Source organism: Amblyomma americanum, chromosome 8 (genome assembly GCF_052857255.1).
Source record: "Amblyomma americanum isolate KBUSLIRL-KWMA chromosome 8, ASM5285725v1, whole genome shotgun sequence".
In the NCBI taxonomy this organism is placed as follows: Eukaryota; Metazoa; Arthropoda; class Arachnida; order Ixodida; family Ixodidae; genus Amblyomma; species Amblyomma americanum.
In genome coordinates this window covers 89,763,531-89,781,527 of record NC_135504.1, presented here as the reverse complement: position 1 = coordinate 89,781,527, position 17,997 = coordinate 89,763,531, and the positions used below count along the sequence as shown (strand labels likewise).

At 47.7% G+C, this 17,997-nt stretch overlaps 1 protein-coding gene across 1 annotated transcript in view; it reads left to right on the top strand.

Moving 5' to 3' along the window:
* LOC144102598 (phospholipid-transporting ATPase ABCA3-like) overlaps positions 1-17,997 on the top strand; it is a 94,548-nt gene that overhangs the window by 42,647 nt on the left and 33,904 nt on the right. Inside the window, exons 15-19 of the mRNA XM_077635826.1 lie at positions 3,406-3,531; positions 7,779-8,033; positions 11,877-12,047; positions 12,594-12,928; positions 14,593-14,780. Coding sequence (XP_077491952.1) covers positions 3,406-3,531; positions 7,779-8,033; positions 11,877-12,047; positions 12,594-12,928; positions 14,593-14,780 — 1,075 coding nt within the window. The remainder of the gene's footprint in view (positions 1-3,405; positions 3,532-7,778; positions 8,034-11,876; positions 12,048-12,593; positions 12,929-14,592; positions 14,781-17,997) is intronic.

The following is a 17,997-nucleotide window of genomic DNA, read 5'->3' as shown; positions in this document are numbered from 1 at the left end:
GCAGTACATGCACGACCTTAGTCTGAGGTCTACGGCGCAGACTCGGCAGAGTGCCATCGGGGAGGACTTCATACGTCACATCCGTGACGCGGTGCAGAACTGTGTACGCTCCAAAGTAGCGGCTAAGGAGCTCCTCCGACAGGCCTAGGCGACGTACTGGTGTCCATACCCACACTTTGTCGTCGGGGTTGTACTCGGTATATCGATGTCGTTGGTTGTAGCGGTGTGCATCCGTTGCCTGCTGCCGGTGGATGTGCATACGGCCAGTTGGCGGGCTTCCTCCCCGTGCCGGGTAAATTCCTCGGCGTCTGGCGTGAGCGCCTGGTCGTCAGGGGTGCACGGAAGCATGGTGTCTAGCATAATTTGTACATCACGCCCGCATACGAGGCGAAACGGCGTAAAGCGGGTAGTTTCCTAAATCGCCGTGTTATAGGCAAGCGTCACATATGGGAGGATCTCGTCCCAAGTCTTGTGCTGTACGTCGACGTACATTGCGAGCATGTCCGCTAAGGTTTTGTTGAGGCACTCCGTGAGCCCGTTTGACTGCGGGTGGTATGCAGTAGTCTTGCGGTGGTTCGTGTCACTCAGCTGGAACACCTCGTGCATGAGCTGCGTTGTAAACGCGGTGCCCCTATCGGTGATGACGGAGAACGGGGCGCCATGTCGAAAAGCAATGTGGTGTGTGAAGAAGTGCGCGATTTCAGAGAATGTACTGCGCGGCAGCGCCTTGGTTTCCGCATCGCGTGCCAAATAATCAGTCGCAACTATAATCCGCTTATTCCCAGAAGACGACATATGGAATATGCCCTGGAGATCAATGCCGACTTGGTCAAAAGGTTGCGAAGTGGCCCAATTGGTTGGAGCAAACCTGCGGGCTTCAACGGTGGTGACTTACGACGCTGGCACTAATGGCAACTTCTTACGTAGCGATGGATGGAATTTGCAAGTTTAGGCCAATAACAGGTCTGACGCACTCGAGCGAGCGTGCGTGCAAATCCCTAGTGGCCGGAGGTAGGTTCATCATGACACGCCGATAGGATGGCGTCGCGGAGGTCTGATGGCACGACTAGGAGGGAGGTCCGGTCACCGTTGCTGGAGTTTTTCTTGTACAGTACGCTATTGCGAATGCAAAACGAGGACAAGTGGCGGGAAAAGTGTCGAGGTACGTTGGGAGCATGGCCCTTCAGGTGATCCATGACAGACCTCAGGTCAGTGTCAGCACGCTGCATTGCCACCAAGTCCGAACTGCTCATCACGCGTAGGAAACGATTGTCATCCTCTGCGCTGTCATCAGATTGCTCTACGGGTGCGCGTGAGAGCGTGTCGGCGTCTTCGTGTTTACCTCCGGACTTATATGCAGTAGTGTAATCAAATTCTTCAAGTTGAAGCTCCAGCGTGCTAAGCAGCCTGATGAGTCCCGGAGACTGGTCAGACAGCACAAGGAATGGTGGTCTGCGACCACTTTGAAATGGCGGCCATAGATATAAGGCCGAAATTTCATCATGGCCCAGACGACAGCGAGGCACTCCTTTTCTCAGGTGGAGTAGTTGATTTCGGTGCGCGAGAGTGTGCGACTCGCATACGCGAGCACACGTTGCACGCCTTCTTGATGTTGAACGAGGACGGCACGAAGCCCGATGTGGCTAGCGTCGGTGTGTATCTCGGTAGTAGCCTCCTCATCGAAGTGAGCCAGCACAGGGGTAGTGTGCAGCCGTAGGCGCAGCTCTGTGAAAACAGCCTGTTGCTCGGCAGGCCAGACGAACGATGTATCGTCACGCGTTAAACGGGTGAGGGGTTCAGCGATCTTGGAGAAGTCGGCGATAAAACCGCAGTAATACGCGCACAAACCAAAGAAGCGCCTGATTGGCATGCATGGTCGATTGGCCTGAGCACATTAGGCAGTCGGCCAGGCGTCGAGGTAGTCTCCAATAGCCCGAGCTCCTCCGGGGGCAGTCCAAGATTTCGGCTGCTGACCCGGTGAACTGGCTTGTCGAAAGGAAGAGGACTGGGGTCCTCGGTGTTGAGAGGGGTGTGCGACATATTTCAGAGTGATTTACCCCGCACTTCCACCACAAAATGTCACAAATAGGTTGCAGAACCCAAAGAGCTTTGCGCAGGCCGCAAACAGTGAAGCAGTGTCCCAGCTGCAAGAGAACACGCGTCTCTCACTTCTGTTTCTTCAAAGCGCCCCCCGGGAAAACCTGGCGGCAATACCAATCAATAAATCAATATATTCGCAGATCTCCCGTCGGCAGGATTGCATTTTCCGCTATTAACGTTTTTGCTGTCGTCCAAATCCTCCCCTATTAGTTTTATAAGGCAGCGTTAACTAGTCGATGCGATTGATGGAAACACTTTAATGAACACATTTTTCTACACATCAGAAGAGTGGACCATTACCTTGAATATTTTCTTTAAACTATCTTACAATTTTTCAATACTCAATTTTTTTGTCCGTGAATGTTGGACCATGCCGTTTCCTCCTGCTACTGTGACGACCTCGCGAAGCACATGTATCGATCCCGTCTTCGATAACCAGGCATTGGTGCAGCAGGTTGAACATATTTCTATCCACTATTTAGACCACGGAGTCACCCTCAAAGCCCTCATGACTAACAAAAGTTTGGGAGATCAGTGTTTATTGAGGAAAGATTGTATGCGGAAAATAGTGCTTTCTAACTGTAAAAGTCGAGTGATACGTGCACGTATCACTTGACTTCTTTACCTCAGTATATCGAAAAATGAAAACACCGACAGAGCTGCGCTCAAATTTCGCATGAGCTAGTGCCGGAATCTTCCTTAAAATTTCTTATTTTCAACTTTGCCGTTTGAGTGATTGGTGACGGTCTTTTGTATACAGCCTGGGTACGTAGTGCCTGTAAACGTGGTATTATTTCGCAATGAAAATCGCCCGTATTAGCGTCCTGTTATTGATAATACTGTCCATTTGGAGCCGGAGCTGTGTGCTGACTACAATATGTGCAGCTTACTTAGTAAAGATTTTGAGTGGGCACCCTTATCTAGTTGGCACAATGGCACAACATCAGTTGTTTTACTTCCCTGTTTTTGATGAGTGCGAAATGTTGGCGACTAGTATATTTTTATCAATATATTTTTATCAATGTGTTTTATAATTCTACATAAATATCAGTGTATCAATGTATATTATACGAATTTATATTGTATTACTTTTGTTCCTGTAAAGTGCTATACAATGACATGATCGTCCTCCGCTGAGAGTAAATTGTGATGAAGTTTGGAGAGGATGACTAAATTATGGTCATTATTTGCATATTTTAGAAATGTGAGTAATGTTGGCAGAAGTTTTTTTCCCCCGCAAGGTGCACTGTATTCTTCCTACGCTGAAAATAAATTGCTGACAGTGTTCCATGTAATTTGTTCCAGTGGCCCTGTACGTGTTCGTGCTCGCATTCGCTCCGATGGGAATATTAGAAGCCTACATGTTGGCGGAAGTGCTTCACTCAGAAGGTGCGGTCAACCTATGGGCCAGCGTGCTCTTTTTCATTGGAGGTAATCAAAGTTGCCGAAATTTTGGGGACAGAATACGCAGCAGTGTTATCGAATTCTCCGTTTTCTGTCATGGTAAACGTTACACAAGGCGACATCACATATTTTACTGCCATGGTAGGCTTTTTCTCGGAATGTAAATATTGGAAATGGTTGTTAAGACTAACAGGAATTACAGAGGCAACACTGCTTTATATTATAATGCATCATAGGTGTGCAAGTTACAGCGCTCCAGTCTGCATAGTTTTGAGCGGGTGGTACTGTAATTTGTGAACTGTTGATTGAGTTGGTGAAGACGTGGACATAGAGTCGAACCCGGATATATTGAAATCGAAGCGGATCTAAAAGTTCGTTATAGCTAGCACACGTTGTGCTCACGCCAGTGATGTTCCGGCCGCTGGCGTGTTGGCAACGCACTGCTCGCTAAGAGTTGCTAGGCCTAAACTGCTTCGCATAGAACCCGCAGCAAACAGGGCTTCGTAATTAGATAATGCCTATCATAAGGTGTTTAATACCTTTACTAGTACACTACAGATAAAGCAACTGCTCATTAAAACTACGGCACCGTTGGTTTTCGCGACGCCTTCGGCAGCGAAAAAAGGGATGAATGCTATGCGAATGCTAGGTTTTAGTGACATCGGGTGGCTCCAGTGCATGGCAGCGATGTGGCGTTGAAATTCCACACAAGAGGCCAAACTGCAGCCTCAAGCACATCCCATGTGCACCTTGTCACGTGGTTTAACCCACCGTGGTAGCTCAGTAGCTTTGGCGTCCGGTGCTGATTCTAAGGTCGCGGGTTCGGCTCCGGCCGCGCCACTTGTATTTCGATGGAGACGAGATACAAAAAGGAACGTGCGCTGTACGATTTCAGCGCGCGTTAAAGCACACCAGTTAGCCTAAACTGATCCAAAGACCTCTTCTACGGCGCCCCGTATAGCCTGAGGCGCTCCGAGACGTCAAAACCCCAAATGCACAATTAGCGCTGCCGGCAAGTGCTCAAGGCCGCGAAGCTGAGCATTCACTACGCGCAAAGTGATCGTAAAGCGCCATTTGCAGGGACACGGCCCGCCATTTCAAATAACGAACGACCAGCGAAATGACATACACAGCACGGCTTCCCTATAAATTTACACAGAATTTCCAAGAGGATAATTTGGGTGTTCGATATATCGGGTAGTTCGAAATATTCAGGTTGGATTTTCCAAACTATAGGCTGTATTGCGAGACGCATTACAACAAAACCGTTGCGTCCCACCCAGGCGGAAGCTCCTTTCTATCAATGAGTCCCCGGCCGTCACCTTAATTAGCGAGGACATCGTGTTCTCCTAGATGAGTTCAAACGAGACTTGTGGCAGTGCTTTTTTGAATTCACGTACTCGGGCGCCTTACGTCTCGGGCGGCTCGCCAAGCCCATGAGGCTTTTTTTTTCTCGTGCCCTCTTCACGTTTGCGATGAGTAAATCAATTGTATAAGAAAAAGCGACCATAAGATTTGCTCACATTACATTGGAATCAAACTTTTCTAATGCAGCGATGTGCAGAACGTAAAATGACAGCAGTAATGCTGAAAGAAAAGGATGAGATGTGCGTGAATTTGCAGAAAAACTTGGGTTACAGAATCCGATATAATATCAACGAGATGAAATTGATTGCGTTTAGACAAGCAGCGCGAAGAACAGGTGACGAGTTGCATGTTAAGACAGCAGTAGCTTCCAGAGACTGGGCAAAAGTGATGGCAGCCGATCGTTAATTGAACAAATAAGAATAGTTTCTGCGCTAGGGTGAGAAGGAGACCTCTTTCAGCAGTTCATGGAACCGAATGATTTTCTTGAGGGCTCGAATTTCTCTCTTTACGACTGATTAAGACAGTGAGGTAAATAAAAAGACGGAACCAAAAAGGATTTTTGTTGACTAATTCTATATCTCGAATAATTTGGCCTGTATTCGCGCTGACAGTGTATCATAACTACGAGGTACTGTATAGAATGAATTTTGATAGTAATGGCCTGCGAATCCATAGATGCAAGCGTGGTTGTCTTCGGAGGGAAGAATGAGCTCTATCCGCACTATAGGGCTGTCTGGCCGGCCGGGGTCTACAATCGGCGTTTTATGATCGGTTTCACCTCAGCCGACTGAAGCATAGCTTGCATGTCGTAGGCTCTCTAATAGACGAAAACACATGTGAGGAAACGTGGGACAACGCTGATGCTATCTACGAAGCTATATTTTCTTATCTCCCTCAACGAGGCATTGTTTCAAAGATTTTTTTATTTTCTCGGTGTTAATGGGTGCACAGGAGTCGGTCAAGAAGAAAACTTCATCGATATCGTGCATATGCATGTAAGGAAGACACAAGCAACAACTCTGATATTTTCGATTCTTCCAGTCAGCATTACCTGCATGAAAAAAAAAACGAAAGACCTCCGTACATGGTTGTCCACTTCCAACTTGACCACCACTCCATGCGGCTGAATGGGCGGACGGACGGACGGATGGATGGATGAATGGATGGATGGCGGCTGAACCCCTTAAATTGAGCAAGTGGTTCAAGCCACCTTGCCATGACTTGTGAAATTTTACTCTTGTCTTAATTTTAGCCACCATTCAGATTCTTTCGCCTGGTTACTCCTACCCGCTTAAAATATACTTTTCCTTCACTGTAATTAAACTCCAATGCTTTGAAGAAATCAACCCCGCTGCTTTCCAATGCAGGGTGAAGCCCTTTACAGAAATGTTTCAAGTGTTCAGCAATTTCTTCCTCTTCTCCGCACGGAACGCACAACGTGTCTATCTCGCGGTACCTGACTCTATATGTCTTAGTCCGCAAAACTCTCGTCCTGGCCTCAAACAGCAAAGGGCTTCCCCTACATTTATCATAGATATTTTCTTTGGCAATTTTCTGTTTAAAGACCCTTTATGTTCCCACTGCCGATTTCGTCAGCAGCCGTGTTTTTTCAGAGCTCTCTCTGTTTCTTTGACCTTTTCCTTAACCGATAATTGCAGATTAGCCCCCCTACTGCTGTCAAGATATTTGCTTGTCAATTTTCTTGTTCGCTTTCTCCATTTCGTGTCCACATTCCTTATGTACAGGTATCTGAGAACTTTCCTAGCCCACTGCTTTTCCCCCATTTTTCTCAATCGCTCCTCATATGTGGGAAACACTTCGGAGAGCGCCCTCTCTCGGGCTCCTGGACGGCTACTGCGCAGGCGCAATGAGAATCGCAGGCGGGTGTTCTGGCTCTGTCGTCTGGTGCAGCTCGTCCCTACGCTGCCCTCGGCTGCTACCAGCTGTTGCCTGCGCACAGTAGCAGACGAAAAACCTCGTATCGCCCGCCAACGGCTCTCACCGCGTCTGCCCAATATTTACTCAGGCGTCCGCGGGAGGCGCTGCGCGGAGTGCAGGCTGCACGGAGCGGTGCTCTAGGAAGTGGACGACCGTGTATACATGTGCGCATCGGTTTCTTGACAGAAGCTTGCAGCAAATCAACCTATCCATCACACGTAACTCGTTGAAATAGACAAAATTTGTTTGGTCACTGAGTCGAGGGTAACCATGGTTTAGAAATTAAAAAATGATATGAATGTCATTTACGGTGGGCTGCACTTCCATCAATAATAAAGGAGCCTAGCAGTAATTATTTAAAAGTTAACTATTCAGTATTAGGTAACCAGCCGGCCAGCTAGAACGTGTTATCTGTATTGTGATGTACTACACCGCTGACCATGCTATGCCGAAGAAAGCGCTCTTCTCACTCTTTTAAAATTGTGTAAAGTCATAGGTGAAACGCCTTCTTCATGTTCTATGAGGGCTCATTAACGATGTCAGGCTGCATTACAACAATGACATGGGCAACATGAAATGAACATATGGGAGGAGGGAAACCACAGTCCAGTAGCCTGTGTTTCTATATACTAGAATAAGTACGGTTCTTCTGCGAGGAGCGAAGTGGCAGTGTTTATACGCCCTTCACAAAGGGGAGAAGTTACCAAGGGGGATGGAAGGAGAGCTTTGCGCGTGGGGCGGAGTGGCCAGGGTGGCAAAGTGTACTTCAGCTTGAATCGCACCTGTGAAGCCGAAGACAAGTCCTCTTCTCGAAATGTCGACTAGCTGACTTAACTGTCTCTTCCGCCTCTTGTTCCGTTTCAGCGGTGAAGAATTTCGCCTATCCTGCGCTATTTGGGCTGTGGAACTTGGTTTGGGCTTATGTATTAACAATTGTGCTTTTTCCCTCCTTAATGCTCTTTCTCCAGGACCACTGGCCGATTTGCTCTACGCTATTCTCATGGCGAAGATGCCGTCGCTGTCGCATCTGCGCCTGGTGTTCATGCTTTGTCCCCCGTTCGCGCTCAAGGAGGTGGTTCTTGGTGCGGTAAACCTGGACGCGGCAGCCGCAGCATGCTCCGCTCTGCAGTCGTCCCTGAAAGCTATCGACGTGTCCAAGCTCACGGCTGATTTCTGTCAACCATGGCAAGGTGCAAGCCCTGTGCTGGAGCACTGCTGCTTGAGTAAGTGGCTGAAACAGGAGGCATGGGCTCCGAGCCTACTGCTTCGTGGTGACAGCTGCGTGAGGGATATTCTCCAGGGAACTTGTGTATATACCAGGTGTTTCGGCGAAGACTCAAGTAATTATCAAAATTACTTTTTTGAGGTAAAAAATATGGTGTTTTCTGCAGAGCACTACCAGTGTTGGTGGACACAGGAAACCGGTGAATCGTTTTAGGTAGTTTAGGTTAACTAAATTTTAATTGGCTGCTTCATAGAAGGTTAAATTTTAATATTAAAGTGAGGTGCATATTACAATTAGAGGTTTCTAGTCGGTCGTTAGTAATAGCATAGAAAGATTGATTTGCCTGCACGCTTTCGAAAGCGAATGTCTTTTCGCACGATGTAGACAGATTTTCTCTAGCCACAGTGTCGAGTACAATCGCGTTTTCGAAATTCCAAAAAGTGATACGGCTGTTCCTAATAACCAGCTACAAATCCATAATTGCAACCAGTTGCCTAACTCCAACAGTTCAAAAGTCAGTTATTAAAAATTAGTTATCCATCTTACTGTTTGAAACTATTAATCGTTTTTCTGCAGTCCGCCAACACTCGTAATGCTATGCCGAAAAAGCGATATTTTCACATAAAAACATTTATTTTTTAAAATTACTCCATCTTCTCTGAAACGCCTGGCACACACATATGCCGACTAATAGTAAACGTGTTGTCCGACGCAATACAACACTTTTCTAAGAGGCAGAGTGAAGGCGCCACCAGATGGCACGACTAGGCTAACCTATTCGTTTCAAAAATGAGAATGTTAGAAATGGCGTAACGACCGGCAAAATAGCTGCATTTATTGTACGTAGGCGTGCATACGGTTATGGTAAGTAGACAGCATCGATTAAGCGCTAACCGCATGAGGCGAGACAATTTGCATCGACACGCCGCGCGATGGCATCGCGCGATGGGCTGAGGGCCGCCGAAGCACTGTGGCTCATCGCGTCGGCCAGGTTCTAGGTTTTCAGAAAATTTCGCCCATCGCCCGGAAGTGCCGTGCGAGACTAGCCAATGACGATAGGCCTTTCGGGTGCGTAACTTCCGATCCGTTTTGCGCGCGAAAGTTGATTTTTTTTTTCCAGCGGGCTTTCAGCGCAGCAACAGCCGACGCATCCATCACCATGGCAGCTATGCAAGAATTTAATGAAAGGCTCATTAATGAAGATCCAAAGTAAAGGGTGCTGTTGGATATGTCCTACACGCACTATAAGTCACAAGAGCGCCGGAATGTCGCCTGGCGCCTCATCGCAGCGTCCCTCGGGCGCGTTTTTCTGCGTCACGTACTGTGTAGTCGGCTAAATATGAAACTATTACCTAAATAAATTTTTTCAATGTTTTCATTGTGTTTTATCTTGTATGAAGCCTTAAGAGCGTTGTTCAAAGCGTTAATTAACGCAAAATGACAATGCTGAACCTGCCGCAATCGAGCAACACTGAAAACGCGCCGCTCCGACGCCGAGTCCCGTCGCCTCGTGCGGTTTGCAACAGCGGCAGCGATGGACGACGGCGGCGTCATATCGCCTCATGCGGTTACCGATTTAACCTCTTGCCATATCTGTGTACGCCATGAGCAGATGACACACAGATGACGAGCGGCGACGCGGTGGCCGGATAAGATAACTTTATTTAGCTCTAGGTCAGGTGCTTTTATGCGGTTTAGATGAGTCCATCTTCGCACCGGTCGGTTGCCCCTATTCCAGGGCTCCGCTGGATGCTGCCGTCAGCTGAGCTCGCCGTATCAGACCGATCCGGTCATCGCGGCAGTCGCTGGAGAGCATACCCTCCCATTGCTCCGCACTTGGGTTTGGTATAAATGGAACGATGTCGACTTTTTTTTACATGCCCATATTATGTGATTTAGTGTAGGCTTTTCATGGCACCACGGCACTTGTTTTCGTTAAGTGTGGGGTGGATTTTACTTAGTGTGTTTAGGTTTGGATATGACCCCGTTTGTAGTTGTATCCATGTGACAGCCTCTTCTTTGTTTAAGGATTTGTGCGGTGGTGGGTACCGCATCCTGCTGCCTGTACAATTGCTTATTATAGCCGAGTATTCCCGGGGTGCATACGGTAAGCGTGCATACGGTTATGGTACGTAGACAGCATCGATTAACCTCTTGCCATATCGGTGTACGCCATGAGCAGACGACACACAGATGATGACCGGCGACGCGGTGGCTGGGAAGTGTGAACGAGGCAGCTTTTCGGCGGCCGCGGATTTCGCTAGCTCTCGCCGCTTAATGTACAAGTGTGAACGAGCCTTAAGAGGTTTCCCACATGTGGGGTGATAATCTTGGTTTATATAGGGTGATAAGCTCAAGAAATGTGTCTTTGACCTAAGCTTGAGTTGAAAAAAGCTGCGTGTGAAATGACGCTCATTGGACACGGTCACCCTAGAGACACAAAAATTCACAGGAGCCGCATCACACTAACTTAAAGAAGCGGCAAAAGGCGCAGACCTTGATGGTATGGGCGGATAACGGCGGCGAGCGCTGCCGTGTGTCAAGCAGAGAAAGCAGCGTGAGATGCTGCACCTGCTCCTTAGTTCCAAGGTAAGCAGCTGTTGGCGGCGGTTCCCAAAGTCGCGGAACCAGCCAGGGAGGGCAGGCACGTTACGTCGCTGGAACTAGAGAAGTTGCTGAAGTCGGAGCCACGTAACGCGAACAAATCGCTAGGACGATTACCATCGAAAGACTGCGGCTGACTCCACGTAACTATTAATGAGCCATCCGAGAATGTGCTATGTACGCACTCTCTGTAGGAACTATAACGCGTATGCCTACTTTCAACGATTGTGGAGGTGGAATTTCTCTTAATTTTCTTTCTCAGCTTCTAGTTACTCTGGGAGTACTGCGCCTATCATTTACACCTGGCTTCCCCCATTTTTTTCGGTGGGGGGGGGGGGGGGGGGGAAGGGGAGACTCCGCCTGATACTTGCTCCTAGAAAGTCAAATGCAGGGTTCTTGGACTGTTTCTTTTAAACTAGAAGGTATCATTTTCACTAGATACCACGGGGAATATTCGTTATCTCCTTCATATACGCCTATCTGTGCTCGTGCACCTTACACCTATATTCTTCCTTTCCTCAGACCGGGTTTTCGAAGCCCTTCGTGAATAATGAAGTTGTTTAGGACAACTAAATCGTGGCGGTCCTTTGTCCCAATACGACGTATTGGCGCAATATTGCCTTGGCGCTGTGGTGCTTGTGTGGTGTGGTGCTATGCAGCTCATGCAATACCAGAGAGGATGTATTTAGGAGGTTCTTCCAAAGTTTAAAAGATAGCAGATTGTTAAAATTCACGCACACAAAAAAACCAAATGAGCCAGGTTAAAAGGAAAGCCTCAGCACTCTAACCTTGGTTTCAACAAGTTCTTTTGTCAAAACGTCGCCTATAGACCTGAGGGAACTCAAACCTTGTTCATTTTGTTTTGTTATATCAAGAATCCCTCATTCCTGCCTTCTCTGGCGTGAATTTGCAAAACAGTTATCATGGTGGTATGTTCTAACGAACAAAAAAGAAAAGAAAAAGGCTGTAGAGAATGTGCTTCTGCTAAATACCTATTTAAACTTTACACACACAGCCGGAAAGAAACAATGTCTTTGAAGAAGTAAAGTTAACGCCTGAGCACTTATTTACAGTGCCCTGTTGGCAGCTTCTGGCAGGCGAAAGTAGATTTTTTTTTTCCAGTGATACGAGCCTGGAATACCGGATGCTGTGTTTACCTTAGAGAGAGGTTCCTACGCGCGCTTCTCTACGACTGGCCGCTGATTCGCCGCCCTCTGCTCTCGTTATTGTGCTTCAGGTGCCCTAAAAAACGCTGACAGGAAGGTGGATATCCCGGGACTCTTCTCGCTCTCCGAGCATGGCATACTGATGGACGTTGCGTTCATTGTGGCCGCGGGGAGCGTCCTCTTTCTGCTACTCAGCCTACTGCACTCTGGGCACGCCTTGCAGCTTCGTGCGCTGATGACAGGTTTGTACTCGTCGTTTCTACTCGCTGACACTGCAAATTACTTAGCGGGCAGAGAGTGATTACGACCAGACTAAGCGTGTCCACTTTTAATCTGGTCACCTTTATTAAAGGCATACATTTGCAATATCTTTATGCTGCCTTTTTACAGCTTATGCATAACCTTTAGATAGGGTAACCTCTGCGGTATAGTTCGCTTTCTTTTCTTTACACCCGGTCACTTCTTTAACAGAACCGCGCGAGACCCGACCATAATTCTCGTCAGCGCCTAATCACGGCGCCGAGCGGCGAAGCCAGCCAAAATAACCGCGTGCGCACAAGTTTGCTCACACAGCGTTTGCCGTGTGTGGGCAAACTTGTGCGCACGCTGTTATTCTCGCCGGCTTCGCCGCTCCGCGCCCTGATAAGAGGCTGACAAAAAGTTTGGTCGGGTCTCGCGCGGTATACTGGTAAAGAAGTGGCCGTTTGTACATCAGCGTGACGTGTACAACTTGCCATGCTCCGTGTGACCTGAGCTGGATTCGTACCCCGATTCTGCACTGCGCCCAGGGGCTCGCGGATCGTTGGACAGCGACGACTCGGCTCTGGACGAAGACGTGCGGGCCGAAAAAGAGCACGTCAGGTGGCTTGCGTCGAATGATGCGTCAGCGCAGTTGGAGAGCGAGGGCTGCGCACTCGTAGCGAGCAACCTGCACAAGAAGTTCGGCACCCTGTGGGCCGTCCGAGGAATAAACCTGGCGCTTCGCCGTGGCGAGTGCTTCGGACTGCTCGGTGTGAATGGAGCCGGAAAAAGCACCACTTTCCAGATGCTCACGGGTCTGCTGCAGCCCACAGCTGGCGACGCTTACATGGCTGACGTCGCCCTCTCAGCCTCTCCTAGGAAGGTGAACGTTTTTGAAGCGAAAGCTTCACTACGCTAGTTAGAGACGTGCTTCGCTGTGCACTGAATTTGACCTTTACCGAGTTAGAGGTCATTGATGGCTATAAGTTACACCGCAGCTAAGCCAGCACAGCTATATTTGCGAAATCGCTACGTAAATCATTACAATAAGCAAAAGCTTCGCACGCAGAGTACTAATGCGCCATCGGCCCTGGTGTCTATGATGCCTCGCATCTGCTCCTTATACACGTTTTATGATATCCCTACTCTGTCGTATCCAAACCGGCTATAGCATACTCACGCAGCATGCACCAGCGCCTCTACATGCACTTATAGAAACTCTTCCGTGGCGTTTGTTTAAAGCTATGATGTTGGTATGACGTCGCTACATGCGTGCATACTAAATAGTGCAAACAGCGTTAGCGTATGTTGTTCCTTTGCACCACAGTGTTCACAACACAGTGCGGCCGCCTTGCAAAAGCATTGCCCCTTCGCTTATTCAAACCTCGTCGTCGCCTCTTTTTTGACCTACGCTTGCTTTATCGATGCGCAAATCTTTAAACTAAGCTAAAGCTCACACATGTGTCCTTCCTCAATCTAGTGCTCACTCCATCCGTGCTTCCTTCTTGCCGATGCGAACGCCCAAAGCGCCATTCCGTGGTGCCGTCGGTAATTTATGTAGCGCGCAGCGAACCTGGCGTCGAGATTTCTAATGTTTGCGTATGCGACGCGTCTACGCGTGCTTTTTCGCGGAAAGAACCTCATTCAGAGCTTCCGCAGTTAAAAAAAGGCGGCCACCAAAAGTAAAACTGTCGACTTATTCATAATTTTTTTAATATATATGTGTTTAGGACCATACAGATAAGGTTATTTGCCCTCTATCATTCTACGTTCTTCTTATGTATAAGTTGTGAACGGCCTAGGTTCTCTATCTTCTGTTTAGTTCTACCTTTCTCTTACGCGGCGATAGTCTTCAGACGATATTCTATGCCCTCTCAAGGAATTGATCCCTCAAGGGACCCGAACAACTCAGCGATTGGCTTAACGGACGAAAGCGGAACAGTGCAGATTTTCAATGAATAGTGCAGTGATTCATTCGTGCTATCTGTGTCCGTATAATAGAAAGGCTGGTTGTCGCTGCAGACACGTAAGTCCTTTCTTTTACATAAAGTATAACACACCTAACGCCGACATATATTCACTAATGAAACCATCGTCAGTATGCTACAATATACCAGGAAAGGTAGTTTTGTCCATTAGTAAAGCGATGCAGGTTTGTGGACGCTCCTTCTGAACGCAGCTGGCAGCCAACTGCGGCGACGTCCATGTCAGAGTGACATCAAGAGTCATTCAGAACTGGCACGCCTGCTAGATCACTGATACATCTTGCTGTGTCGGAGGCATTGTAGCAAGTTGCAAAGTGGCCTAGTAAAGAGATTTTGCTTGCCCAACGAAGCTTTGCTTTGTATTCAAGCGGAACATTCACTTGAATTAGTTCAAAACATTCGTCAGCGCTCCCAGGATTCAGTCGGGAGTCATTTCATTTAGAATAGTGGTCCTGGCTGGCGCAATTTCCTCGCTTACTTCGCTACAAACCAAGCCTGCTGTTTTAAGCAAAAGCCAAGGGGAATAATTTCTTTTTGTTTTCTCTCGCTGACCAATTCGCAGTGGCAGTCGTACATCGGCTACTGCCCCCAGACCAACGAACTGCTGGGGAAGCTGACCTCATTCGAACACCTGCGGCTGTTCTCTCGGCTCCGGGGTATTCCGGAACCCAAAATCGAGGAAGCGATACAGGCCGCCATCGCTCTCGTGGACCTCGAGAAACACGCCGATAAGCCGTGCGGTGTCTGCAGGTGCGCCACCTTGTGGGCCTGGACGGGTTTCTGTAGTGACACTTTACTAAGCACTCCACGCTTGCTTTACGATGCAGCCTGTTTGCAAAGCTCGCAGGCCAGTGACTATCCAAAGCAGCCGCCTGCCCGCGTTGACATGCGCTGTGATGACTTCGGAGACATTTAGAAACCTACAATGGCCATATATCGCTCTATGGGTAGGCGAAGTAGGGCTGCAAAAACATCATACGCTACGGACACGACTGAGGTGCCGCGCAGTGTGACTTGGAATCTTTTGGTGCAGTTTGCAGTGTGGCTTGAGCGTCAATACTTCTTTCAGTTTACTTTTGACCCCCAATACTGTATGTTTGCTGAAGCGATAAAACGTGCAGCTTTTGTGCAAAGCGCACTTTTACAGTCAGTATTGTTAATGGCTCGTTCCCGGAGGTTGCGCCGTAGTGAAGGGGTCCGCTAACGAAGGTAGAGAAAGGCACAGCGCTCCAGCGGTAATCTAATTGACAAGGTGCGAGGCGACCGTGAGGTTCTGGAGGAGTGAGTCGGGAAGCCGGAGGAGAACCAACAAATCCCTCTGAACAGAGAGGGCATAGCGACGGCTGAGTCAAGCGTGATCAGATCAGCTGTATCATGCCATATGAGGCGGAAGCAGCAAGGAACTGTGACGACCACGCCGCATTTCCGTCTGATGACGAGACGAGCTAGAAAAAATTCGAGATCACTGCAGTAACGCGCATTGCAGTAATGCGAAAGCATTGACGCCTCCTCGGCCCTTGCCGCCTCTATTTCCTTTTCTTCGCCTCTATTTGCTCCTATTTGTCTCTATTGCTCTTATCTGCCCGAGAATTTGGGCAATTCGTCTAGTTCCCACTACGCTTCATTACACTTTCAAGTTAGGCGCCGCGCATTGGCTCGCTCATACTGAAATAGGAAAATACAAATCGCGCTTGTGAAAGATTGCATCAGTTGTGCTACAGGGTCCTATTCTATTTTGGGTCCTATTCTATTCCCTTTATATATCAACGACATATTGCAAATAAATAAAACTTGCAAAGTTGTTATCTACGCAGATCATCGCTCCGTGTTTTTTTGCAGGAAGAGATCTAGCGCATGTTACTATCGAAGCAGATACATTTTGCTACAGTTTAGACGAATGGTGCAAGACAAACTGTCTGATGTTGAACGTATCTAAAACAAAGCGCGTACTGTTTCGTGCTCTGGGAACATCGGCCGAAGTGCCTGGATCCATTTTGTTTATCTCGTACAATGTTTCTATTGAAAAAAGTGTGCAAACACTTGGTATGATATTTACTGAACACATTTCCTGGAACGAGCACATTCAGTTGTTACTGATTAAATTAAACAAAACAGTGGGCGTAATGAAGAGGCACCGACAAAACCTCCCGGCGACGATTAGGCGACTACTTTATGATGCCTTCTTTACTCTAATTTGTGTTATCGTATACTGGTTTGGGGTACCACTACAGCTTAAAATTTACGCACTCACTTTAGTGCAAAAAAGGCAGTCCGCTGAGTATCATATGCTTCGTATTTAGTGCGCACGACACTTCTTTTCGAAAAGCATAAAATGATTAAAGCTCAGGACTTGTACACACATACACTATTATGTTTCTATAAGAAGGCGGTTTAAGGCAGACTACATGCTTTTCTCAACATTGCACAACTTTTCACTGTATGCCACTTTGGCTTGTTCGGTTTTCGCGCACACAGTATGGTAGACAAAGAATTCAGCATACGTTTTCAATGAAGTTAAACCACTCTGACACGCAGAATATCGACATCACAACGTTAACAAAGAAATGCCTAATAAAATTGTTTACGTAATAAAATAAAAGAACACTTCTTTGTGTACAAGAGTATGGGTCAAGATTTCTATACTAGTATTCTGTGCTGTAATCTTGTCACCCTACCACCTTTTCTCTAAGCTGTTGCATTTTTTATATATGTGCTTTGCCTTCTTTTAACAGCCGCAGTGTGCTTCATTATGTGCTACGTTTTCCGTGCGAGAATGACTCTCGCCTCTCGGGACTTTCGGGAAAGAGCTGAGAGGGCACAACATATTGGATTCGAGAAACCGAAACTATGCCGCTATTTCGTTCCTTAACGTCATACTCACATAGTTATACCTCTATCCACTATATTGGACAGTGACGTCATCATTGGCACGCGGCAGATAGTTGTTTCTACAGCGCTATTGTAGATGACGCGACAAGTCACAATGCGAGATGTGCTTTTTTCTAGTTGCTGCCACAGATGGCGCCGCGATCTCAGGTTGGTAGCAGACCCCACGAAATCTCGAAACGTAATGACTAAGAGATAACGCTCTTAAAATTGCTAACTCCTGTGTGTGTCTTTCACCATCTCCAGCACTTGCGATCCAAGGCGGAGCACTGTGCTGTAGGCATAGTCTCCCACTGGAGGAGATAAAAGCTGCCAAAGGAAAACAGGCATAAAGTAAAAATTAAATTCGGCTATTTATTGCTAAGGTAGTGACGTTAGAAGCAGCCATCGTCACGTAGTAAAACAGAGGAAGGAAAAAATGCCGACATAGTGTGCGTCTCGAATCAGCTGGCAGCCATTGTGTCAAGGTGTGACGATGCGGAAAATAGGATGCGGCGTTCGACCTTCTAATATTTGGAATAGAAGATGAATCAGATTGAGACTGGGCCTTGTCCTAGGAAAAAATAGTAAAATTCTGAGCGGAAAAGTTAGAAATTACCGCTACCAGCCATCAGTTCGAGCGGGTTCACCGACTGGGGAAATATAACGCTGAGAAGCGGAGGCAAATAATCGCAAAATTGACCTTTTTCAAGGACAAATCACTTATCCTCTCATTAGGGCCTAAACTTAAGGGAACAGATTTTGCAGTCCGTGAGGATTTTTCGCTTGCAACGCGCAAGGCAAGGACAAAGCTTACCGAGTTCGCAAAGCATCATAAGTTGAAGCCTAAGTTATCAGTTGATAAACTGCGCATGGGCTCAAAATCTCGCCCATTCCAATCTCCCCGTTTACCTCTCCTATTCCCACCCCCGCTCCCAATCTTCGTATCCTTCCCCTCCCGACCAACATGTCCCCCGTCCTGCACGCCGGACGTCGTCATGCGGCCGCACAGCACCATTCCCCTCTCTTTGATACCCAGGGTGTAGCTTACACGGATGCCTCCTTCGTGGCTCCTCGAGGTTCCTGCGGCTACGCCCTGTAC